Source organism: Mus pahari, chromosome 17 (genome assembly GCF_900095145.1).
Source record: "Mus pahari chromosome 17, PAHARI_EIJ_v1.1, whole genome shotgun sequence".
NCBI lineage: Eukaryota > Metazoa > Chordata > Mammalia > Rodentia > Muridae > Mus > Mus pahari.
The window spans coordinates 38,362,556-38,389,337 of record NC_034606.1 but is presented as its reverse complement, the minus strand read 5'-3'; the positions used below and the strand labels follow the sequence as shown (position 1 = coordinate 38,389,337).

The 26,782-nt window shown below is 41.2% G+C and overlaps 1 protein-coding gene across 16 annotated transcripts in view; it reads left to right on the top strand.

Annotated features, from left to right (window-relative positions):
• Positions 1-26,782, top strand: part of Ptk2 (protein tyrosine kinase 2) — a 203,730-nt gene that overhangs the window by 136,279 nt on the left and 40,669 nt on the right. For 9 of the 16 annotated variants that reach the window (XM_029548063.1, XM_029548052.1, XM_029548062.1 and 6 more), the window contains 9 exons: positions 1,577-1,633; positions 2,836-2,856; positions 3,941-4,038; positions 9,584-9,668; positions 12,103-12,203; positions 13,986-14,101; positions 15,758-15,858; positions 18,381-18,470; positions 21,008-21,212. In XM_029548063.1, the coding sequence (XP_029403923.1) occupies positions 1,577-1,633; positions 2,836-2,856; positions 3,941-4,038; positions 9,584-9,668; positions 12,103-12,203; positions 13,986-14,101; positions 15,758-15,858; positions 18,381-18,470; positions 21,008-21,212 (874 nt within the window). The remainder of the gene's footprint in view (positions 1-1,576; positions 1,634-2,835; positions 2,857-3,940; positions 4,039-9,583; positions 9,669-12,102; positions 12,204-13,985; positions 14,102-15,757; positions 15,859-18,380; positions 18,471-21,007; positions 21,213-26,782) is intronic. The other 7 variants (XM_021216199.2, XM_021216196.2, XM_029548061.1 and 4 more) reach the window with 1 other exon arrangement.

The window sequence follows — 26,782 nt, the reverse complement described above, 5'->3', positions numbered from 1 at the left end:
ATACATATAACATTTTTAATAACTAAATTAAGCCCAGCATGGTGGCACATTCCTGTAATTCCAGCACTCAGGAGGCAGAGGCACAGGCACTGTGAGTTTCAGGCCAGCCTGGTCTGCAAAGAGAGTCCAGGACCGCCAAGACAGAGAAACTCTGTCTTGAAAAACAAAGCAAAACAAAAATATTAAATATAAAAAATGTTTTGTTTTAATTCTCTATACACAATGTGAGCATACTATAGAGTATGCACCTATCATCTAAGATTTAGGAGAGTTGATTTGTTGATGGTATTTTTTCCCAGCCAGATTTTTTTTTTTTTTAATTTTTAATCCCTTTTAGTGCTGACTACACATTCAGAACCGCATTCTTCCCTGTAGAGCAGTGGTTCTCAACCTTCCTAATTGTGCAACCCTTTAACTTAGTTTTTCATGTTGTGGTGACCCCCAGCCATAAGAGTATTTCATTGCTACTTAATAACTACAATTTTGCTACTGTTAGGAAGCATCATGGGAATATCTGATACTTGACACCTGCGGGTGCTGTGACCAACAGGTTCAGAACCATTACTTTAGAAGTTTGGTGGCAGTGGTTATCCAGCTGCAGCACATGCAGTGGCAATATCCTTTCTGAAGTTTCCTTGACTTGTGTGCTTTTGATCTTAGTGGTGGACAGGAGAAAGCACTTGCAGTGTACGGGTTAAGCTAGCTCCCTGAGAGCTTTATCAGCAGCTTGGCAGATCCTCTCCAGCTTTCAGAGAGGCTTAGCAGGTGGAAATCTTCAGAGGGAATCAACCAGAATCTACATAACTGCCTTCCCAGCACTGGCATTAATTACTCAGTAGTGGCAGTTTTCTCCACGAGTGTTCTTTCAACTTTCCCAGTACTGCCATTGGGGTTAAGTTGCTGAAAGGAATTACTGAAAGCATGAATATATCCACCTTATCTCAAAAGTAACTCAGTTTAATGTGCAGTTTGTTTGTTCTTATTCTTTTTACTAGATCTTTTGCCTGGGTAAAAGGGCACCAAAAGATAAATTCTTGGGTTGTGTGGTTTTTGGGTTTTTTTTTGTTTTTTTAACCCCGAGTAAATGCAACAAATCACTCCAGTACAGTGTCCTCAGAAATTGGGTCACTATGTGTTCTTGAGGAGAAGCTCAGAGTCGTCCTGGCAGGATAAATGGAGTGAATTGGACTCCATTTGAAGATAACTGTGTCACTTGGGAACTCCCACTAGCCCTCATTGTGGTTCCGATATGCGTATGCTGTAGTTGAAGGAGAGCATTGGACTAAGCAGGCATCTCCTTTGAATTTTGTAGTGCTTGATTAACATCCTACTGGTTTCCATAGGATTATTAGCCTGTTTGCCTTCTGATAAACAAGTGTGTGTGAGGACATGTTGGGCTACAATGTCACTTTTCTTTTTATAGTTACATGTGAGCCAGATCTGAATCCTAGTATTCTGAGAAGTCCATTTGCACATTGTGGGTTTGGGGCACAGAATCCTGTGTTTGAAATGATGTTGAAGGCCAATCAGTCAAGCATTTTAATTCACCCAACCTGTCTTGTTTCCTTCCAAATAGAGACAGATGACTATGCTGAGATCATCGATGAGGAAGACACATACACCATGCCCTCGAGTAAGTAGGCTGCTCGCTCCTCACGGTGAGAAGCTTTAGAGCACATCTGTCATTTGAGCACCTAACAGACATGTTCTTTCAACTTTTAGGTTGAAGTCTTTGTGCCTATCCTAAAGTCAGAAGTTTGAAGTACAGATACCAGAAATAAGTTTATTCATTTAATTGTAGAATTTTTGTCATATCATTTTCTGATTCTATCTAATGTAGTCTTCATTGATTATTTTGCCTTGATAGAAAATGAGTATTATTTTAAATTTAAATGTATATGCAGTCACATTAAGTGGAATATTATTTCAAGTTTAAATGTGTAAATGCAATCACTGAATGGCTTGCTTTTCTCCATAAAATTATCCTCATTGCTATTCACTAGCAGAAGCTAGCCCACTATTCAAGCAGCCCACTGGGAGGCTCTTTGATGGCCTGTTCCACCTTGGACATGTCATCATACCCTTTCCCACAGTGATTGTGGAAAATCTGCATGCCCTGGACTGGCCTGGGAGTATATTGTCCCTATATATTGAAATGGATAATTCCTTGAATTTTTACTTTGGTGTATAAATCAATCAATTAATTAAGACCCACACCTAGGCCTTAAAAATTAACTTGGAGTTCAAATGACCTGATTTCATGTGTTTCAAAAGAACTAGGTTCTGTACTCTTGTGGAATATTTTTAAAGTGTCCTTATTTGGATTTTCTGTATGCATTAGGGAGATGTTACCAAAATAAAGAGAAAACAGGCAGGTCTCTGAGGCCTATAGTTCCCTGCTCATGTCTACCTACCTTTTTAAGAGTCGCTTTAACATCTGGGTGAAGGAATGGAGATGAAGTATGTAGGTTTGGGCCGCAAACAGCAACTTAAGACAATGAGTTCAACTTGAATTTACTATTTTGACTAGCCTTTAGTCATTTCTCCATTGCTTCAGAGAGCCCACATTTGTCTTTGTTACTTATAATTGACTAGGGAATACAAACATCTCTTATCCAGAATTTATGGAGTACATATTTAAATGTCTTTGAGTTAACTCAAAGATAGTTGGTTGTTATATGTGTTCAGTTTCTTTTTTATTCATTTGTGCTTAAAGTAATTAAGTAAATATTATTGAAATGTACTCTCCAAGTTTGTTGTTGTTAATCTAATTACTATTAGCAATTTCTAAGCAAGGTCTTCCACTTTTTTCTCTCTCTCTTAATTGCAATACAGAAAGCTATGGAATAGATGAAGGTAACAGGATCCTTTGATATAACTGCATATGCTTGCAATTGCCACGATGGAGTGATGGGGGTGTTTCAGTTTCAGTTAATATGTTTTCAAACTCCTTGTCATTGGTTTACTCATACTGTTAAATCAGTGGAGTTGCTGGCTAAATCGATTTTAAAGAGGAAAGAAAACAGCTGTCTGAAATTTGGGGGTGATCTGTTTGATTTAGTTTTCTGACCCAGGTATCCGCTAACTCTTGCTGTTATGTTGGTAACACCAGAGATGTAGGGGAGACATGAGATGATTCTTATGCTTGAAGTAGCCCAAAACTGAATATCTAATCCAACTAGAGTTTGGTTTTTCTGCATTCCTAGTAAATACTTTTTATTTCTATGTGCCTCAGCAGCCTGCTAAATAACTCAGTATATTTAATGTCTTTATATTTAATGGAGCACATACTCTCAGATGCTTATGCAGATATATTCAATTCAAAGTTATTTGAAATTCGTTTCTAGAAACTACCTCTTTAAACTCTTTTAGCTCTATAAATAACCTAGAGATAGGATTATAATAAAGTAGAAAACTCTTAAACGTTGATAAACTAGTTTACTCAAAAAGTTTAATGTTGCTTCTATACTTAGAAATTGCAGTTATTTAAAAATTAATTGCTTTAAATAATTTTAGCGTCTTCATATATTAATACCTAAATCAATAGTGATTATTAATTATGCATATAATGCATTATTTAGAGTAATTATTTAGAAAATTATCAGATAACCAAATCAATCAGAGATTTCTAAGCACAAAATGGGCCAAAAATAAAAATTTACCATCAGTCAAACTCACTATTTGGTAGTTCTGTGAGAGTATTATTAATTAATGATTATTAATTAATTAATGGTTAATTATTAATGATTATTAATTGATGATTATTAATAGTCTTTGAAATCATGTTTAAGAGGGTTCTACTCTGTTCAAAATTTTTTATGTTGATATGCTGCAAATGAAAATGTATTCATGAATGATAATTAGTTAAATGTATCTATTGTGCTATACTCACATTTGGAATTCTGTGCCAGTTTATTTATGTGTGGGCCATGTTTTGCAGCCAGGGATTATGAGATTCAGAGAGAAAGAATAGAACTTGGACGCTGTATTGGAGAAGGTCAGTTTGGAGATGTACATCAAGGCGTGTACCTGAGCCCAGTAAGTCCTCACCACTACCAGAAATCAAGACTGAGTTTTGACTGTTTAAGTATATAAAGCTAATGTTTACAGAATTGTGCAACATGTTACCACAGTCAATTTTAGAACTCTTCTTCACCTAAAAAACTTGATACCATCAACAGATATTGTTCATGCTACACCTCCCTTCCAAGCTTCTGGAAGCCACTTGTCTCCTTTCTGCCTCTCAGTTTCCCTGCTGAAGATATCTCATATAAATGGGATTATATAGTATGCAATCTTCATCCCCTTCATTGCTTTATAATATTCATTTATATACACTTACCACCTTTTATGCATCCTTTTTAAAATAATTTACTTTATGTGTATGAGTGTTTTGCCTGCATGTATATATGTCTACCATGTACTTTACTGATGTCTGAGGAGGTCAGAAGAGGATGTTGAATCCCCTAGACTTGGAGTTACAGACAGTTGTGAACTGACACGTGGATGCTGGGAATCAAACTGAGTCCTCCGGAAAAGCAGCTGGTCTTATTAACCAGTGAGCCATCACTTCACACCCCATTTATCTGTTCCCCACTTATTGAATATCTAGGATGTTTTTACTTTTTGGTTATTGACTGCTGCTGTGAACATTGATATGTAGAGCTTCCTATATAGTAGCTATGCTTACCTTTTTGACTATCAGTTTTCCAAAGCACTCTTCATGTTACATGCCTCCTAGCCAAGATGTCTGTATCTTCACTGGTACCCTTCATTTTGTCTCTTTTCTTTTTAGATTGATGATATTTAAATTTGTGTTTTAGAATTACAGTATATATTTATTGTAGAAACTTTTTAAAACAAAACATTGATAGATGCACAGATGGTTGATGACAGCACAGAAAAATGGCTCTTGTGACATTCTTGGTGTAAACACTTGATAATGGTTTACCACCGAGTTACCATAGCTGCCTTTTTTCATACACTTTATACCCAGACAAAAGAAAAAGCCCCGCTTGTCCTGTCGTGTAGTTGGAAGTGGTTCTGATGCCTTTCCTCTGTTTTTTAAATGGAATTACATAATATATTGTTTACCACTCTACTTGGTGGTGGTGGGAGAGGTGGACTTAAAAATGAAGCAGACTAAAAGTCTCATATGCAGTAGCCAACCTTATTCAGAACATCAGACAATATTCTCTCTCTCTTTTTAAAGGTTTATTTATTAATTTTATTTATGTGAGTACACTGTAGCTGTCTTCAGACACACCAGATGAGGGCTTCAGATCTTACTACAGATGGTTGTGAGCCACCATGTGGTTGCTGGGAATTGAACTCAGGAAGTCTGGAAGAGCAGTCAGTGCTCTTAACCACTGAGCCATCTCTCTAGCACGACAATATTCTTGAGAGTTAAGAATCACATGAGTAAGGTGTTCAGTCACAAGGACAAGCCATACATGACAAAACCATGTTTTTTCCATAGAGGCATATAAATAACAACAGCTGAAGTAAATTTACTTCTGTTACACCTAGGAGGAGCACAAAAACACATTCAAAGAAAAGTCTGTGTTTTCTAGAATCAGAAGTCATAAGACTTGTTCTCTTGTAGTTTTCTCACAAGCAGTCAGAACTCTCACACAACTCTATACATTGTTCCTATTTTCTTTTTTTAATTTCAAGAAAACTATATCTGTATTTATTTTCATAGTCTTAACTCTGCCTTTTGAGGCCAAAATACAGCAGAAGGAAGCCTGGGTCTTAATTAGTAGAAAGTGTAAGCCTGGACATAGCTCTGCTTGACTGTGATGATGGGAAGTAGCGCTCATGGCTTTCTGTTACTAAATCGGGTGGGTGGGCTGCCTTTTTTTTTTTTTTCCCCCAACAACTCCTTATAAGTAAATTCCCAGACTTTGTTACTCACCTGGCTTACACAGCAGCATTGGTAAACTCCCTCCATGTACCCCCCCCCCCATTTAAAAAAAAAAATACCCTCAGTCTGGTATTTACTATAGTTGTAAAATGTATTCTCTTCCTCAGAACAATAGCAGGAACCTCCCCTCTTTGGGAGCCCTTTCTGATGTCTGCTATAACAGGAAGGAAAGCTGAATCAGAGAGAGAGAGAGAGAGAGAGAGAGAGAGAGAGAGAGAGAGAGAGAGAGAGAGAGAGAGCAGATCCATTTTGCGTTTTAAAAATTTCTTCCTGCTTTGTGCAGCGTTGTGGCAGAGGGTGTTGTAGCAAGGCAGCAGTGGCTACCCTACCTAGGGTCCTCTAGAGAACAACTTCAGTGGGATGTGTGTTGTGTATAAGAACAGCAGGACTGCTCCTAAATTGCTGGGTATAAGTGTAAGGGAAACAGAAGTTTAAAGCTTCATCAAGATGTCTTCTTTAAACAGCTGTGACTGGTTTCATTTCAGAGATAGAGAAGACTATGGAGCACACAGCTTTGACAGTCTTCTAGAGCACAGAATACAGCCTGTGTGTATATGCCTGTGTGTATATGAGTTAAGGAATTGGCTTCTGTGTTGATGGAAGCCAGCAAGTTCCAAGACCCCAGGTTAGCAAACTCAGAAGAACTGATGATGTTATCCAAAGTCCAAAAGGAAAGGTGTCTTAGTCAGGGTTTCTATTCCTGCACAAACGTCATGACCAAGAAGCAAGTTGGGGAGGAAAGGGTTTATTTGGCTTACATTTCCATACTGCTGTTGATCACCAAAGGATGCAGGACTGGAACTCAAGCAGGTCAGGGAGCAGGAGCTGATGCAGAAGCCATGGAGGGATGTTCTTTACTGGCTTGCTTCCTATGGCTTGCTCAGCGTGCTCTCTTATAGAACCAAGACTACCAGCCCAGAGATGGCACCACCCACAAGGGGACCTCCCCCCTTGATCACTAATTGAGAAAATGCCTTACAGCTGGATCTCATGGAGGCATTTCCCCAACTGAAGCTCCTTTCTCTGTGATAACTCCAGCTGTGTCAAGTTGACACAAAGCTATCCAGTACAAAAGGAAAAAGTAGTTTAAGGTCAGAAGATAGTATCTCAGTTCCCACCTCTCTGTGAGAGTCTTCTGGGTGAGGCCTACATGTTAGAAAGGGCAACTCACAACCTAATGTTAACTCATTGGTGAGCCAGCTGTGGAGGCACACACCTGTTATTCCAGGATTTCGGAAGCTGGGCAGGGGGACTGTAAGATCAAGGCAGCCTAGTCACACAACAAAGTGAAACCTTGACCTTCAAAAACCATCCAGAAAAATACGGGTTTCCATATCTCATTTCCTCCTGAAGTTGTACATAAAAATCACTCGAGTGTGCTGTCTGACGTTCCTTTTGGAGCATGCTACCTTCAAAATAACTCTGTACCTGCAAGTGGACTCTGGAAGTAACTCCACTGTGTGAATATGGGATAACAGGAACAATAAGGACAAGAGGTGCCAGTTCAGCATGTCAGTGACATAAAGTCCTAAGGCACAAGGTAAATTAGCCAAGTGCTTGAGAGTAATGAACCTGGGGCTTAATCCTGATGTTCCAACACCAAGAAGGCTCAAAGTGGTCTTTTTTTCCTCCGCTGTCTTTAAGTCTAGTCCCTATTGCTTGTGCCTGGCACTTATGGTGACTATGAATTGCTGTGATTCACTTTTTAAGCAACTGCTTTTTGACCAGCATGGTGTGTCACCTACTATGCCTTCTAACATCTACTATTCCTTCTTTTGACTCATGCTCAGTCTGCAGGACCTAGGTCCCAGTAATATATTCTCAAAAGGAAGATAGCATAGTCCAATGGGAAACCTACAGAGAGAACAGAAATGCTGAGAACTAGCAGAGAAAACCAAACACAGATCACAGCCCCATAGGAAACCAGAGAGCACAATTTTCTTTACACCTAGCTGTTTTTAGGAAGAAAGGAATTCATAGAAGTCAAAGAGGGATTCATAACAGCATAATACTATGGCCTTTGTCCTTAGATGTGCCTCTGCCTAGGTTATTAATCAATACTTCATAGGGTAAGGACAGGAGTTGGGCTATAAAGACAGTGGGGATGGCATGACTTGACATTTGCCAAGCCTTTGTAAAGCCCGGACAGATCCACTTTGCTTTCCTCCTCTTTTCTTGTTTGCTTAGTGACAGAATGTGAGGTGAATAATGGTTTTGACAAATATAATGCCTGCCCATGTTCATCCATACTGTGCCATTGATTCACTCAAAACCACAGATCATTTCTTTTTTCAAGTTCCTTTTATCTTTTAAGCTTCATCCTTTGAACTTTTTGAAGACAAACTCTGGCTTTTAAAACTACACATCTTGGGTTTTCTCCTGTTCTATGGCTCATACTTTTCTAGTCTCCTTCACCATTTTCTCTTTTTTCTCTGACTTTTTATTGCTGTGGAGCTGCAAAGCATAGTTCTGAACCTACTGACTCTTCTGGTGATCCACAGTCCCAAGGATCAGACTGTCCTAATGCCTCTGGTGCCCCAGCTGTCTCAACAGTGTCCTTGCTTATCATATTTAGAGACCTTCAACATCTCATTTCTCCTTCTACATTATTAGTTCCTCTGGTCAAAACCTGAATTCACTCTCTCCTAGCAAACCAAGAGACACCTTTGCTGAACCTTGAGGGAAAAAAAATCTACATGCCTAGCCCTCCTCCTACCTCCTCTGCTGCTCAGTGCCCAGGCAACCATAGCTTGTTATCCAGGTTCCAGCAGTAACCACCTATACCACCCTCCATGCTTGACTTGACTTTATACATCATCTCTCAGCAGCAGATGGAGCTAGAGGGTCCTTTCCACACCCAAATGGTCAGAGCTACAGGTTCAGTTAGGCATGGTGTCTCATGCTTACACTCTCAGTACAGAAAGGCTGCTGCAGGAGGATTGCTGCTAATTTGAGACTATCCTGGACAATGGGTTCAACTGCCCTGACCACACACAAGCTCTCATCCTCCTGAAATGAAAACGAAGTCTTTATATTAACTTAGAAATGCATACATCCCCTCCCCTCTTATTCTGTCTCCTAGGTTCCTGTCTCAGTTTTTATACCTTTATACACTCTGCTCTTACAGTCTTGCTACATTACCCCATCCCCAAATCCTTTGAGCTTCCATGTTCACCATTTCTTCAACAGCATGTCACTTCCCCACTTCACTATGACTGACTCCCTCTTCTTGGAAGCTTTGACTTCCTCTCATCTTTGTCTTCCTTTGTCTCCCATGTTCTGCCTGATCTACTTCTGTCTTCTAAAATGCTTTATAATATATTGTGAAATAAATGACTTTATCATTGGTGTTTTGCACTGGAATGCCTGCCACCCCAAGAACCCAGGAGAACACCTACCATATTGCACATACTCAGCATCTGGTACATGCATAAGTGAATTGCCTGTGGCATTTCACATGTTTATCCATTTTACTCTGGAATTTCATACAGAATATTCTTTACTCTCTGATTTTATAGTTCCAGTTCTGTCTGACCACAAGTCCACAGTTACAAAACTGTGTGTGTGTGTGTGTGTGTGTGTGTGTGTGTGTGTGTGTTGACTAATATGGAGAACCTTTTTGCATATATGAGTGATTCTGTAATTTCCCTGACACAGGAGAATCCAGCTTTGGCTGTTGCAATCAAAACATGTAAAAACTGTACTTCGGACAGCGTGAGAGAGAAGTTCCTTCAAGAAGCCTGTAAGTTTGTTGAAACTTTTGTGGAATTCAATTTCACTTTTTACCTAAATCTAGCTGTCTTTGCAGGAAAGATGCTTTTACTTTTATAAGTATTATTCACCTTGCAAACTAATGTCTAAATTTAACAGATTTTCATAGGCAGACATGTTTATATGTAGAGGAAAATGGCACATTCCCTTTGTTATTTGATTCCTGTAGCATTCTGAATCTTTGGCTCTAGCCCAGATCTTGCCAGGCCCCATGAGTACAGAGGTAACTATGGCAACAGTTACAGCCTGATGGAACCCATAAGTTGCAGATGAGTCAGAATAATGACTAGCTTCCTGCCCTATGTAATCAGACAGAAACCCCAGGAGAGGCTTCCTGTGACAGCTTCCTGGGTGACTTTAGCTTGAAATGATTTCCACCACCCCACTCACAGCCTTCTGGCCTAGGTGTGTACATCCGGTGGTGAGGCTGTCTCAAATGAGCTGTACATTATGAGCCTTCTCTCCTCAAAGGTTGGTGGTAAAGAATAGGATCTTGTCTAGCTTGTATACATCAAACATCCTGATGTCCCCTCTCCTCTCATAGGATCTCTCTATTCAAGTCCCTGCCTCCTGCCAGCCACTGTCATTCTCACAGAACCACATTCTGCTCCTCTTGAGAGTTCCTGTTTAAATACAAAAAATGATCACATGTGCTTCTTATCTGTCTCTCCTCTAGACTTTACGTTCCTTGGCGACAGGGGCTGTGTACTCAACACTCTGCACAGAGACCAGTGTAGGGCTTGGCCTAGGGAAGGTAATCGGCATGTTTGCCTTAGTACAAAGCCCCAGTGATGTTCAGGACACAAACATTGGATGGATCTTTTCAGACAGTAGTGCAGAATTTGGTTATCTATTTCTGTAGAAATAGCCAGGTTAGATTAAGACTGTTTTTTTTCTTTGGAAGGTTTGATTATTGCTTCTTCAGGAAATACAACAGATGTAGTGTAGCTGACACACAAATCGCACCCCCCCCACCCCCAGGCAATAACAGGCTGTAACAGAGGGGAGATGACTTAAGCCCAGAAAACATAAGTTGTGGGCCAGATAGGAAAGATTTCAGCTTCGATGACAATGTAGCTTCCATCCCAGCTCTCCAGCCCCATCACTGTGCTACAGAAACACAGATGGTGCATAAAGGAATGCACAGGCAGGCAAGATTGCGGTGAGCTTACTTTATAAGCAAGAGGCAGCGCTTTATTCACTATCTGGATAGATAAGTGACAGGCTAAACTTCACCTGGGGTTTCTAGTGTAGTGTGACAGTTTCTCAGTTACTGCAAGACCCTCCTCGTCTCCTTATTCTGTGCTCTGCATTATCTACACTAATAATTTCAAAGGAAATAAAAAGTCCTGATAATGATCTGTGATGTCATAGAAAACCAGAGGTGATAACAGATGCCCTGGGTCCCTCGAAAATTTTCACAAAATAACAGTGATTAAGCAGTGACGTGAATTTGACAATATCGAATTTGGTGCTATACTTTGAGTTTTTATTCTCTATGTATTTTATATGTTAGATACAAACAAGGAAGGGCTGGATAGGTGGCTCACCAGTTAAGCACATGTTCTACTGCTTGCAAAGGACCTGGGTTCAGTGTCCTGCACCCACATTAGGTGGTTCACAACTGCCTGTAAGTCTAGCTCCCGAGAATCTGACTTCCTCTTCTGTCCTTTCTGAACACCTGCACTCACATATGCATGCTCACTCACAGACAGGTACTTTTGCTGGTATTTCTTTGCTTGACAACCTTTTGTTTTTGTCTTTGCATTTTAGGAGTCTGAAGTCCTATGTTTCCAAGTAGTTGCCTTTAAAACTTGGAGTTTCTCTTAAGGTTCTGTAACTCTCCTAAGGTTAGCTTTTGTTCTGATGCTAGAGAGATGTAGAAACTATGAATCATTTTGTGCCATACATTCTGGGTCCTCTTGGGCTCACTCAGGGGTCAAGCCCTGTTACTTAAATATCACCTGACATGGCTTCCTTCTGAGAGGTAGTGTTTAGTCACAGTACAACATGGCAGCCAGACAGCATCTAGAGTTTCTTTTTCATATATGTCCTCAGATCTGTGTGAGAACTGGTCTTCATTAGGGGCCTGAGAGCAGCCATTTATACTGAGGAGAACAATAGTTGTTGGCACTATTTATCTTCAAGATGGAAGTCCCTGTGATTGCTGGTGGATAGCTCTAGGGCCCCCTTTTCTACCTTATTTTCTCTCTAGAATGGGTTGTATCTGGTGTCCTCATGGTGCCCTGTTACTTGTTGTGCCAGCTTTCACCCACATCCAGTCAGGATTGACCTGTGGCATTGAGCACAAAGTTTTTATGCTTTCAGCCTTGTGTATGAATTGCAGTAGTTTAAAGAAACTGAAAAGGCTTAAAGAGATTAATGGGAGACCACTTTTCCCCCAGTAACAATGCGTCAGTTTGACCATCCTCACATCGTGAAGCTGATTGGAGTCATTACAGAGAACCCTGTCTGGATAATCATGGAGTTGTGCACACTTGGAGAGGTAAAAAGACCCCAGGCTGATCAGCCATTGGTGGCAACAGACTTAGAGCTGCTGTATGAGAACCCTCACTTGCATAACACAAGTACACTGGTGACATCCCCAAGTATTATGTATGCTTTTCATTCAGAAGCTGTGGTATAAATGTCTTCATCATTTGAGCTGGGCATGATAGATTTTTTTGTGAGACTGAAGAGGATTGATCATTTGACCCCAGGAATTTGAGGACAATCTGGACAATACAGGATAAGACTCCCATCTTCAGAATAAAATGAAATAAAATCACCATTACATTCCAAGATAGTCCCCCTCCTCAGCCCTGGCAGCAGTTTCCTGTCCATCTAGGTGTATGATTGAAAGAGGTGACTACAGATGCCCAGAGAATTTTCCTCGTGTGCCTCTGCCTAAAGAACTAGGCCAGTGATCTGAGGATGGGGAAGCAGTGGTAAATCCAAACAGCTTCTTAATCCTTCTGAGAGTTTATGTGTAGACTTTCAGACTAACCCATTACTCAGTTTCTTTGAAAACTATGAGTAACAGAGTGTCATTGGTCCTGTTTGACATTCTCCAAAACGTGGAAACTAATCAGTCATCACCTCTACCTAGAACAAGGTGGGATGGAAGCTTGCTAGAGAAGCAGAACCTGAGATCCACCCAGGCTACTGAGTCAGACTCTCAGCTGGGCAGGGAGGTGGCCAGCACTCCCTTTACACCATCCCCCTCTCCTCCCTCTGTCCATGTCCCACATCAGCTGGAGGGTGATGGGTGGTTTGGATTTACAGGTTTGTTGTTTTATTGTGCTTTTGCTTTTGAGGAGTTTGCTAAATACTCTTGCTAAATGCTTCTCTTTTATTTACATTTTTTTTTGGGAGAAATTGGGTGTTCATGATAAAACTCCATATAAGCATCTAGCTGAATGAATGGTTCAGTGATAAGACTGGTCAGCTCAGTGGGAGAAACACCCAGTGTGTGACCACTCTAGGTTTCTACATCTAAACCATGGATGAGAAAAGAAAGTGGACTCTTCCTTCTTCTTCTGTCTTATCCTCAAACAGTCCCTGAAAGCATAGTAAAGCACAGCAGGGATGGATGGAGTGTGCTGGGTGCTGGGTGCTGGGCCTGAAGGAGCAACTGTTCTGTGGTTTGCTGGGCACTACTGTCTAGCAGTGCTTTACAGCAGCCTTTTTTCTTTTCCTCAGGCCTATTTTTTGCATGTTTTAGAAATTTGTAGTCATAAAAATTCTAATTTTTCAAAAGATTTATTTATTTATTTTATGCATATGAGTGCATTGTAGCTGTTGTCAGACATACTGGAAGAGGGCATTGGATCACATTACAGATGGTTGTGAGCCACCATGTGGTTGCTGGAAATTGAACTCAGGACCTCTAGAAGAGTAGTCAGTGCTCTAAACTGCTGAGCCATCTCTCCAGCTCAGAGATTCTAATTTTTAAAAGAATTTTAAATAAATAATAATTGTTTGTTCTTTTATACTTTTATCAAAGAAGAACTAAAGTATAGTACAATTTAAACTCCTTTTGGAGAAGTGGGCATGGTGATACATGCCTTTAACCCTCTCCTCGGGCTCAGGAGGCAAAGGCAGACAGATCACTATGTGTTGGAGGCCAGCCAGAGTTACATAGCAAGATTTTGTCTCAAAAAATAAATACATAAAACAAAGATGTATTTGGGAACCTTCACAGTAATGTTGAGTGTATCTTTTGTGCTGTTAATATCTGTACTCTTGTCTCTAATTCTCTTTTTTGTCTTGGCCGTTGTTTCAAAAGCTGAGGTCATTTTTGCAAGTAAGAAAATACAGCTTGGATCTGGCATCTTTGATCTTATATGCCTATCAGCTTAGTACAGCACTCGCGTATCTGGAAAGCAAAAGATTTGTTCACAGGTAAGACATTTGTGAAGCTGTTTCATTGCCTTCTAATAATGGATAAACAGTATACAAGTATATTAGCTTTTCTTATCGCTAACAGAAATAACTGCAGGAAGAAAGGATTTATTTTGGTTTGTGGTTTCAAGGGATCTGGCCATGATTGTAGGAAAGGAATGGTAGTGGAAGTAGCTCTGTCTGTAGCATCAGGAAGTAGCCTGGAACCAATCAACCACAGCCTGTCCTAGTGACCTCCTTTTCCACTTAGGTCCCATCTCCAAACAGTACTGCAAGCTCCCAAAACAAGGCAGCATTAGCTGGGAACCAGGTGTTAAAACACATCTGCCAGTGGGAGGACGTTTCAGCATTAAACCTTTTACAGGGAGAAACAAGGAAAGAAGTTACTCTCTGCAGACTGTACACAAATACTTGTGTATCAATTGAGTCTACTGTTCATTCATTAAAAAGTCGGGCATTGAGCCAGTCATGGTGCAGCATGCTGTTAATCCCAGAATTTGGGAGGCAGAAACAGGTAGATCTCTGTGAGTTCCAGGCCAGCCTGATCTACATAGTTAGGCTCTGTCTCCAAAGGTGGGGCAGGGTTGTCAGGTACATTATGTCCCTTGAGAGGGAATATTCATGGCATGTTAACAGACAAAAGATTGTTGTCATAAACCATCCATGGAGGCTCACAACATTAATCCCAGTATCTGAGGGGTTGATGCTAGAGGAGTTGCATGGATCCTAGGCCAGCCTGGGCTGCAGTGAGGCTGTCTCAACCTGCCCCTGGAAGTGCTCCTTCTGCTCCTTTTCTTGTATGATGCTTTCAAGATGTATGTTCCTTCCCCAAACATTAATCCAGAGCCTGTTCTTTTGTTTGTTTGGTTGGTTGGTTTTTGGTTGTTTTGTTTGTTTGTTTGTTTGTTTGTTTCTGGTTTTTCAAGACAGGGTTGCTCTGTATAGCCCTGCTGTCCTAGAACTCACTTTGTAGTCCAGGCTGGCCTCGAACTCAGAAACCGGACTACCTCTGTCTCCCAAGTGCCAGGATTAAAGGCTTGTGCCACCACTGCCCGGCCAGAGCCTGTTCTTGTGGAACAGTAAATGCATTGAAATGGCCCCAAAGCAGATAATACCTGGGACTTTGCAGAATATCTAAATGTTGTAAAGTTACATAATTTTCATTCTTTAGAATATCACTTAGATGAAGGGGAAAAAAAAAAAGGAAAAAAAAAAGAATATCACTTAGAATTCGCAGCTCTGGGTTGGAACACAAATGAAAGTTCCTAAGTTCTAAGGATCATGGCTGAGTTACTATTTTGATGTCTAATATTATAGCAGACTGAATTGTAAAAGTTATTCTGAACAAGTGATTACAGAGAACTCTGGAGAGTTATACTGACCAAGTATCACTGCTTGTCACTGTGTGAGTTTATTGAGGTGATGAGTATTTTCAGGGTTTGAGAATACATTTCACAATTATTCATAAGGATAATCAACTCATTCTTATAAATGTCCTCTAGAAGGAATACATATGAAGTGAAACAACGTATGAATCTCTTCATATTGTATATAAACTGTTTTTCAAAATACCTACTGTACAGCTGTATGTAACAATGCTGAGTCGATGGGCTGGTTTACCTGTGCTTACTATCCCTCCCAATTGTTCTTCATCAGGGACATTGCCGCTCGGAATGTTCTGGTGTCTTCAAATGATTGTGTAAAATTAGGAGACTTTGGATTATCTCGCTATATGGAAGACAGTACTTACTATAAAGGTAAGAAACCAGGGCAACAACTAGAAATGGGCTCTGAATCATTGATACTTGGATTGTTTAGGGGAAGAATGAGTTTTTGACAGGGTCTCATTATTGTAGCCTGGACTAGTCGCAAAACTTGTAACCTTTCTGCTTTAGTCTTCTAAATCCTAGAATTACAAGTATACGTCAACACATGAAGATTCTAATGCATTTTTTGAGGAAGTATGTCATGATGTGTTTACTGAGATCCAAAACCAGTGTAATAGAGTAAGTTTGGCCTTGACAATCACAACCCAGAGCTCACCTCAAATAACTCAAAACAGACTAAGACTTAGTTATAAGATATACAGATGTAAAATTAGAAGAAATAACATAACTCTTTGAGATCTGAGTTTAACAGGGACTCTTAAACATGCCACCAAAAGCAAAGTTTATTAAAATATAAAATTGATAGATCCAATCATGCTGAAATTGTGTTTGTTTTATAAAGGATGAATGACAAGGAACAAAGCAGGAGAAAAATGTTTGCTAAGAACATAAATGACAAATGGTCGTCTCCAGAATGTGGGGAGAGCTCTTAAATGTAAAGAAAGGATGCATTTAATCCTGAACAAAAATGAGTTCACAAAGGTCGTTCATGGTCTTAACCACTAGGAAAATACAAGTTCAAGCCCCTCAAGGATACTACCACACACTTGTCAGAATTGCTAAAAGAAAAGTAGTGCCAGTACAGTCGGGAAATAGACACGGGGAAACACAGTATGTGTTGCTTATGAAAGTGAAAAGGGCACTGGAGAGATGGCTCAGTGGTTAAGAGCACGGGCTGCTCTTCCGAAGGTCCTAAGTTCAAATCCCAGCAACCACATGGTGGCTTACAGCCATCTATAATGAGATATTCTGGAGTATCTAAAGACAGTACAGTGTATTTACATATAATAAATAAGTAAATCTTTAAAAAAAAAAAAAAGAAAGAAAGAAAAGAAAAAAGAAAGTGAAAATGTATGGAACTGATCACACAGCTCCCGGTATGACAGAGCAGTTTTTTCATGGGCATTGATACAAAGAAGTAAGACCTAGTTTCACCCCAGACCTCAAGTGCTAATTCAGCTTAGTGGTGGGCTGCCTGTTTACTGTATGGGAGGCCTTGGTCTGATTCCCAGCCTTCACTAATACCAACTCATTTCAGTTCAGATCAGAGTTCTTTTCCCAGTAGACCTGACGCTTCATGAAGTGTAGAAATAGTTTGGCGATTTTAATCTATATTTTTCACTATCTTGAAATACATTTCTTATCTAGTACAAATCTTCACTGGTCCTAAAATTTTACTATAGAGCTAAATTCCAAGTTCCTCTGTATAAAGGCCAAAATTTCACATCATTTGAACATTGAAGCTAGTCAGCTAACAAAATCCATATAAACACCATATCAGAATGATCAGAATTGAAGGTCTACAGAGAGGCTTACTGCTTACAGAGGAGTGTATGCTTGTTCCTGCCTGCTCTGTATACTTCCCTCCCCGTGCTCCCCACTGTGTTTCTCCTCTGTACATGGTGGGGCAATTGACCAGTTCTTTGTTTGTTACTCCCGGTACCACATCTGACTATGCTTCTTTGCCTGCCTTCAAGAATGAGAGTCACTTGAGGAAAAGTGTCCTGTGTGTTCCACTCAGCATCTGGAGCATTAACGGGGTTATGCCTCACTCCTAGTAGGAAGGAGTTTTCAGGGTTGCTTTGATACATTTGTTTATCATTCAATCGCTTCTTCCTGCTCTGCACATATCAGGAAGATGTAATCAATCTTGAGTCTCCATCAATTCCAGCTATGTTCGTTCCCATCTTTGGTAAAGTTTATGACTCCATGTTAACGCTTGGGATGATTTTTGTAGTCACTCAGGGTATGCAATCAGGGAGGCAATCAAAGCTTTGAGCTTTCCTAGGCTCTACATTTCTATCTGAGGTCTGTCTGAGCCAGAGGACTTGAGCGGGAGGCAGAGCATAACTCTGGCTTCGGTTAGCAAAGCAACTCCAGGCAAGTGACTTCATGGGTTTGAGCCTTGTTTATAAAGAGTAGAACCCCAAGCATGATTCATTTGAGGATTTAAGGTTAATCTCTACCAAATATGTTTATATGTATTTGCTGAAAGCACAGGGCTTGTGTCTGGGTCAACTTGGGAGAGCATAACTGATCTAGCAGGAGTGGAGTGTATAGTCTTTACCTGGGGTGTTGTAGAGCAAGGATCCCAATTGCAGGTGAATGTGCTCCAGGATACTATGACGCCTCATATCACGGGCTGTGTGTTCTTCCTGACATGCACAGATTCTGCCTCAAATGGAAAGGGGAGAGCATCCAAGTTTCCTGTCTCTACCCCAGTTTACCTTTTCACACTTCAAAGCACCAAGTAAGAGAGTCATTCTTCCAAAGAAACGGATACCTATGGGTCAGAGCTGATGCTTTTATTTTGATACTGAAAATCTTGACTAGCTTTGTTACTACTCAGGTAGTTAACAAAGAAAATTCATTTTCTAAAATTAATCTTCTAGCTTCCAAAGGAAAATTACCTATTAAATGGATGGCTCCAGAGTCAATCAATTTTCGACGTTTTACCTCAGCTAGTGACGTGTGGATGTTTGGTGAGTATTTTTTTTTTTTTTAATAAGTAAACTTCACTGTACTCTACAAAATAAAGCTAGCATCATCTAAAAGTTAGCATCTTAAGAGTGACCATCTCTTGTCAGAAGCTGTGGTCTGACAGCGTCTGTGGTCAGTATGGCCTGTCATCACTGTTCCTGCTCTTTTCTGTCTGCCTTCCCCAAAGGAGGAGCAGCTGCTTGTTTTCCTCTTTCTGTTGTCTTTCATTCTCTCCCACTGTTGCCAACATGTAGGTTCTTCTGGCTCAGTGAGTTGCTGCTAGCCCAAAGCATTTGTATTTGTTCTCTGTCTTATTCTGAAGCTGCCTGTCTCCAGGCTTGGGAGCTGGCTCTTCATCTCCTTTGCCTTGGTCTTTACACAACTTCTTTCCCCCTTGCTCTTTTGACTATATTGTATTGAAAGTGTGGCTGCTTAAACACTTTCTGTGCTTGTAAAGTAACTGATTCCTCTTATTGTCTCCAAAACCGTCTTACCTGATGTTGGTCTTTCTGCCTGGAATGCCTAATTCTTACTCCTTCTCCAGCTGAACCCCATCTAACCTAAAATGTCCCCTCTTTTGGGAAGTTTCACATAGCAGGTATCTCTCTACACTCTGCTTTTCCTTCTGTCGCTGATACTCAACCCGTGACTCTTGTGGGTAGTCATGAGTAAAGTCATCCCTGTAACATTTAAAACTGCTTCAGAACAGAAATATAATTGTTTATTTAACTTCTGTAAGTAAAATTAACCTTAGATATCCAATAAGCATTCTTTTTCTTTTGTCTGAATGCTGTGAATTTTAATCCATTTAGTTTTTAGGCAGGGTTGAAGGCTCTGGGTTCAGTTAGTACAAGTACTAGGTGGACTTGGCCATGTAAACCACAAGGCAAGATATTCGCTCATCTTCTCAGGGACTCTGTGCTTCATAGGCTAAATGCCCGTTCCTGCATATTTTAACATTTTTGGAATATCTTAAGATTTTATAGTTGGTATCATCAGGACGTCTTTTGGTGCAGTTGTACCTGCTGTCTCCTGAGGACTTTTCTTGAGTTTAAGCTCTATTGTTACTCTGATGTGTGATTGTTTTAAAAGAGGTTTTTTTGGTAAGAAAATCTAAATGGCACGAAAAGATTATCTCATAGCTACACTGGCATTGTTTTCCCATCTTGCCATATAAAATAAATGTTTACTATTTATAATCAGTGTCATCATAGATTAGACTTTAAAAATACAGTATTTAAAGAAATGTAAGACCATTTTGGAAATTAAGGATGAGACATGTAAATTTCAAAAAAGGTGCCTGGAGACATGCTACAGTAGTACCATGGCTGATAATACTGTCCTGGTTCCCAGGGAGCAGGGAGCTCTGTCTTCAGCAGTGAGCTATTTTTGTCAGGGACTATACAAATTTAGTTCATAGGACTAAATTTGGGGCCAATTTGAGAATCTGGTTCCAATAAACACATAAAATGGTTTGCCTCCTTAGAGGCGAACTTCACTCTGCCCAGTCTGTACCTTCCTCTCAGGACCTTATTTTTAAATGTGTGCTTGAGGATAGAAATACATATAAGTAGACACAGGAAAAGCTCCTTAGAACTGGCCTGTCCAGAAGGCACGAGGAGGTACGGAGGGTCAGAATACAGAGTGGCCCTGATGGGATGCTGAGAGACACCTGCACTCCATGCCACTGTGCTGCTTCCCTGTCCCATGCCACCACTGTTAGTATCTATAGTGCTGTTACATTTGTTCATTTGTTTGAAAGATGAATTCTTTGGTGAATAAGAAGATGGTAGACAGATCCCTGATTCCCAGAGTTAGAGTGGGTACATCCTCTGAGGTTCAGTCATGGTCTTTAGATGAGATGGAAGTTGTGTAAATGAAATGATAATGCCCTTATGTACCTTGGTGGAAAAGAATCCAAGCTTTCTTGAGCTTGAGACTTAAATGATAGGATTTTGTTTTGTTTTGTTAAGCCTTAGTGACTATATTTAAAATCAGTATGGCCCTGCATTGGTTGTGGGGCAGGTACAAAAAGCCATTGGGGATTTGGTTTTGGTTTTCTGTAGTTTGTTTTTGTACCAGTTAAAGCTGGGGACAATTATACAGTAGCTGGTAGACTACTTGCTAATCAAGAATTTCCAGAAATGGGCTGGAGAGATGGCTCAGCGGTTAAGAGTACCAATTGCTCTTCCAAAGGTCCTGAGTTCAAATCCCAGCAACCACATGGTGGCTCACAACCATCTGTATCAAAATCTGACACCATCTTCTGGAGTGTCTGAAGACAGCTAGTGTACTTACATGTAATAAATAAATATANAAAAAAAAAAAAAAAAAAGAATTTCCAGAAATAAGCCACCTAGGAAGTTCTGACTCTGATGTTCTTGGTGCCACATGAACTAGCTGTTGCTATTCACCTGTGTTTTGCCACCATATTTTAGCCTAGTTGCCCAGCCCTGCCAGCTGCCTGTCTGGTCCCTTAGCCTGGACCTTTCTCTCTGGGTGCTGAGCTCACTGCACTGTTTTCGTTCCCACTCCACAGGTGTGTGTATGTGGGAGATACTGATGCATGGCGTGAAGCCTTTTCAAGGAGTGAAGAACAATGATGTGATCGGTCGAATTGAAAATGGGGAAAGATTACCAATGCCTCCAAATTGTCCTCCTACCCTCTACAGCCTTATGACGAAATGTTGGGCCTATGACCCCAGCAGGCGGCCCAGGTTTACTGAACTAAAAGCTCAGCTCAGGTAGGAGTCGGGTGGCGAGGGCCTGGGGTGGGGGCAGGTTTGCTGCTTCTCCTCCTCTGCAGTCATAGTTCTGAGATGGTTATGTCAGCATATCTAAGGTGGCCCTGCTTCTTTAGGACACAGATACTTTGGAATTTGATTGGTATATCTTGTTACTTTAGAGCTATCGGTGAATTAGATCTTACTGAAGTTCTGATGTGATCTTAATTCATTTTCCCACCTTCTGACGTAGAAGGCTTGATCAGACCTATCATTATAATGACCCAGCTTACATCTCCAATCTCACCTCATAGAAGTCCTCCATGACATTTTGTGCACCCGCCACACCTGACTGTTTAACTCTCCTGTTGTGCCTCTTGACCTTTTTCACATGCTTTATTCTCAGTCTCTTTTTTCTATTTGATGAACTCCTGTTCAGTCTTCAGAATCTAGCCAAGATGTTCCCTCCTCCAGCAAACCCCATTAACCCCATCTCCCAAAGAGAGAGCGTTACTTTGGTGCCTTTTGAAAACTACTGCTGTTGTATTTATTACATCTCTTGTTTATTCAGAAATTTTGTGCCAGGCACTGGTAGGCACTAGGTCTTGAAGGAGTTACCAGTCCTCTGGAAACTCACACAGAAACCAGATTTGTGCCGATTCTCTCAAAGGAGCATCTGTACAGTACCTAATTCTGGATCTGAGAAGATTTAGGCTGGCTTGTCTGTGTCCCTGGCATGACTCTACCTGATAGATGTCACCATGTCCTACTCATTTCTGCAGCTCAGTGCTGGGGTTAGGACTGGGCACCAGGTGACTGAAGAAAAAAAGTTTGTTGAGTTGATTTGGACTGAGCTAGCACTTTGATAAGATTGTGTTTTAATATAATTTGCAGGATATGCATCCTGAAACAGATAATACTTTGGCTCTGTATATGCTGCCATCTTCTCTCAAATTTAGGGGACTTGCCTGAACTTGACTTCTTTGTTTACTTCTTTGTTTATTGTTTTCAAAAGCGTCAACAGCTGTTGCAGAAAAGATTGCTCATCTAACTGCCTACTGCTCTGCCACTTCTATAGGCCCTCAGGAGCTATCTTCGACTGAGGCTTCTTGTGGGAGTGTGTCAAGGAGGTCAGGCCCCATGGGAGAAGTAGGCAGTTTATAAAGTGAGCAATGTTTGCTAAGTGCATTTGTAGCCTCAACCTAGAGAGCTCAATAGTCCCACTGAAGAGACAGTGGCAGCTGTGGTCATTTAGTGCAGTGAGACCCACTTCCATAAGACCACTCCACTCTCAGCCCTGGGCATGGCTCTTTTCCCTGCCACACAGCTCTGTATTGCTTTTCTCATGGTAGGCTTTTGGATCCCTGCAACAGCCAGTTTTTCCTCTTGAGTTTTCTTCCATCTGAAATGCTGTGTCTTTATCCGCTTCGTATCTATGTTGTAACTGTTAGAGCTGCTTTGCTGAGCAGGTATGTTTGTTTTGCTGGTTTCTTTTTGCACAAGTCCCCTTTGATCTTGACAGATCCTAACCTTGAAATCTTCCTCTTTCTGGTGGGAGATATATCACCCTCCCTATACTCACTTCTTTGCTGACTTTTCCAGCTTAATGTTTCTGCCTCCTGACTACTGACTAGCTCCTTTCCATATAGACATGATATTCTACCTATAGTTAGATGGGCCATTTTCCCTGCCTTAAGTTCTGTGTGCTGTATGTACCCTTCCCCACTGCCTGGCCCACTCCTAGGCACTGCCTCTCCCTCCATTTATAGCTTTGGGCTTGCTCTGCTTAGAAACCTCAAACTTCAATTGTAAGTTTCCTGCAGTACATCATACTGTCTAAGAAATGGAGCTGTGCCTTCTCTAAGCCAGCTTCTCCAATGCCCCGGGCTCCTTCTCATATATCTGGCAGTAACTGGTTTAGTATGACTTTCTAGGAAAGTATTGCTGCTGCTCAAACACCTTCCACTGACTTCTTTTGTGTCCAGGCAAAAGCTGAAAGGATATATTTAGGGCCTGAGAATATCTTGACCTCTTAAACAAAGCCAGACTCTACACACATGAAATGCTTCTTCCACTAGCAAAATCTTCCCATTTTTCTTGGCTTCTGTGTCCTGGCCCTTCTGGCTTTGCAGCCTGCCCTTCAAGTCCTTGTAGCTCTCTTGGGTTAGCCATGTTCCAGGCAGCTGCAGCTGGACTGCTCGGGTCCTGGGTATGGAGTACAGATGATGGAGCGCTTTCCTGCCCTCGAGGAGCTCACAGTCTAGTATGTCTCCTCCCTACTAGACTGAGGCTCCTTGAGGACAGGGATCGTCATACTCACCTCCCACCAGGAGCACAGTGCACATGTGCTTCTACTGTAGCCATGGCTGTCTTGTACACAGTGACTGCAGTGGAGTTGGACTTCACCTTTGGAACATTTGTAGTATGGCCAACAGAAGACATTTGTACTGTGTACTTTATAATACAATTTCTTGTTGGGTTTTCCATGAGCAACATGTCACAATAATTAAATGAGTTCTGTTATTGAGGTTTGCTTCATTTATATTACATCCAATTCTTTACCAAAGAAGCAGGTAGCCCATTGCCACACCAATAATTCAAACATCCCCAAATTTGTCCCCTTAACTACTTTTAAGGAACCCTTTAAGGAGATGCATCACTACAGCATCCACAACTGAACCGTGAGAAAGGGCACTTTCAGATGTTTGTTACTTAGCAAAGATTCTTGGCCACACTTTCTTGAATGGGTCCTTGAGGTTCAAGGAAGTTGTCTCTGTGTCCTTTTCTGTGCTCTCGAGGGTGAACTCATGCAGATGCAGAATGAGATTAGCTCTTGGCATTTCTGTTAAGGATGAACAGTTCCTAAATGGCAGTATTTTAACATGGTCAGTAAAAATTCTCATAAGCCCCCAGCATTTTGTTATTAGTTTGTGACTGGCAGATATAATATGCATTAAACATTTGTATTGGAAAATCCTTCCTGTGCCAAGGAACCATAATAAAGAGCTTTTGGAGCTTCTGCTCAGTATGAACATTTCCTAGCAATGACGTCTTGGAATGAAGTGTCTGTGCATAATAAAGAGCATCTGTGAGTGTGCTTGGCTCACATTCAGTTCCTCAAGTCCCTTGTAGATAATGAGGGCAATAGACAAGCAGAACTACCAGGCTAGCTTTGCACCATAGCTTCTATGCACCCTTTGGGTTCATTGATAGAATAAACATACCAACACTGAGTTGAATGTTGGGTGATCAGTTTGGTGCATTTTCACAAAGTGGACATGACTGGGAACCCGTGTCAACAAGATTTCCAGTCTAAAGCTCTACCAAAGCTGCTGTTCCATGTCATTCTCCTGGCAGTGATTCCTTCTGTCTTCTTTGACCTTCATGTTCAGGGTATCATTGGGTGGCAGCTTCTTTTGCTTAAAGCTTAGGTAAGTGGTATCCTGGTAGTCATGTCTCCTCCCCCATGCCAATGCCACTGATGTGTAGAGTCCTGTTTTTGAATGGTGAATGCACCATTGTTAATTTGATAATCTTGTTAGTGATGGAAGTTAAGGTGGTTTTCAGTTAGGGGTTGAAAAACTAGTAGTTCATTAACACAGCAGCATCTGAACAGTAAGCTTGCTGTCAATTGTGTATGTGTACAAGCTTGGGGCTGTATGTGTGGTCTGCATAGGTTGACATTGACAGTTTTCAAAGTGAGCAGAACTTGAGTTGTAGTGCCAATAGGGTTCCCCACCCCCACCCCAGGTTTTGTTCTAAATTTTAGCCTTTGGATACTGCTATGTGTTTCTAAGCAATCCCTGTTCACACAAAGTAAGAGAATGTAAGTGGTAAGTGAAAGCAGTTTCCCAGTATCTTGTGTTGTAAAGAGCATGTATCCACTGAGTAGTGAGGCATGTGTTTTGAGTTTGCTGTCTGTCACTGAGCCCATCAGAAAGAACATTTGTATTGATATCATCAGTCTGACCTCTGTAGTGAGCTTCACAGTCACAACATCAAAAAGTAACAGTTACTGAGGTCTTTGTGTTACCTTAGCCTTGTACCACAGGCCATCGTTGCTACCCTTGCTGTGGGAGTTAACATTGTCTCAGATGGTTTATAAAACATAAGATTAAAGCTGTAGTGAAGTACTTGTCCTGACATAAGCTGCAACTCAGGAAGCCATCAGAGGCCATTGGTGTTAGTCGTCCTACTACTACCTTGGTATTGCATGACTAGCAGGTACTAAGATGCTGTCTTTTTGGATCAGAGAGCACTTGATTGGTGTTCCAGTTAAAGGAAAGCAGATGTTGTAGAGCTCCTGCTTTCTTGCACAATGAGCATCAGAAGGTATGACAGTATTGCCCACTTTCAGGGTGTTTGCTGTCATCTGTTTGTTTTCTTGGCAGTCTTTTTTCTTCTTCTTCATCTTTTTTTATTGGTTATTTTATTTATTTGCATTTCAAGTGTTATCCCCCTTCCCAGTTTCCACAAACCCCCTACCCCCTACCCCCTACTCCCTGCCTCTATGAGGATGCCAACCACCCACCTACCTACTCCTGCTTTAGCGCCCTAGTATTCCCCTACCCTGGGTCATCAAGCCTCCACAGGACCAAGGGGCTCCCCTCCCAGTGATGCCTGATAAGGCAATCCTCTGCTACATATCCAGCTGGAGCTATGGGTCCCCCCATGTGTATTCTTTGATTTGGTGATTTCGTTCCTGGGAGCTGTGGGAGGTCTGGTTGGTTGATAATTGTTTTTCTTCCTATGGGGTTGCAAATCCCTTCAGCTCTTTCAGTCTTTCCCCTAACTCCTCCACTGGGGTCTCTATGCTCAGTCTGATGTTTGGCTGTATGCATCCACATCTGTATTGATCAGGCTCTGGCAGATTATACCAGACTCCTGTCAGCAAGCACTTCTTAACATCAGCAATGGTGTCTGCAGATGGGATGGATCCCTAGGTGGGGCAGTCTCTAGATGGCCTTTTTTTCAGTCTCTTTGTCCCTGCATTTCCTTTTGACAGGAGGAATTCTGGATTAACATTTTTGAGGTGAGTGGGTGGCCCCATCCCTCAGCTGGAGGCTGTGCCTATCCACTGGATATGGTCTCTACAGGTTCTATCTCGTTTTTGTTGGGTATTTCAGCTAATGTCCTCCCTGTTGGGTCCTGGGAACATCTTTAGTCCCTGGCATCAGGGACTTTCTAGAGGCTGTTCCCAGTTCTCCCTTCCCCGCTGCTACACACCTCCTTTCAAGTTCCTAACACTCTGTACTTCTCCCCCATCTCCTCCTATATCTGAATCGGCCATCCTTTTCCCTCCCCCTCCTCTCTCCCTCCTAGGTCCCTCTCTCCCTCTACTTCTCAAGATTATTTTCTTCCCCTTTCTGAGTAGGCCTATAGCATCCACACTTTGGTGTGGTTTTTCTTCTTAGGTTTCATATGGTCTGTGAGTTGTATTGTGGGTATTCTGAGCTTCTTTTTGGCAAATACCCACTTATCAGTGAGTGCATACCATGTGTGCTCTTTTGTGACTGGGTTACCTCCTTCAGGATGGTATTTTTGAGTTCTATCCATTTGCCTGGGAATTTCATAAATTCATTGTTTTTAAT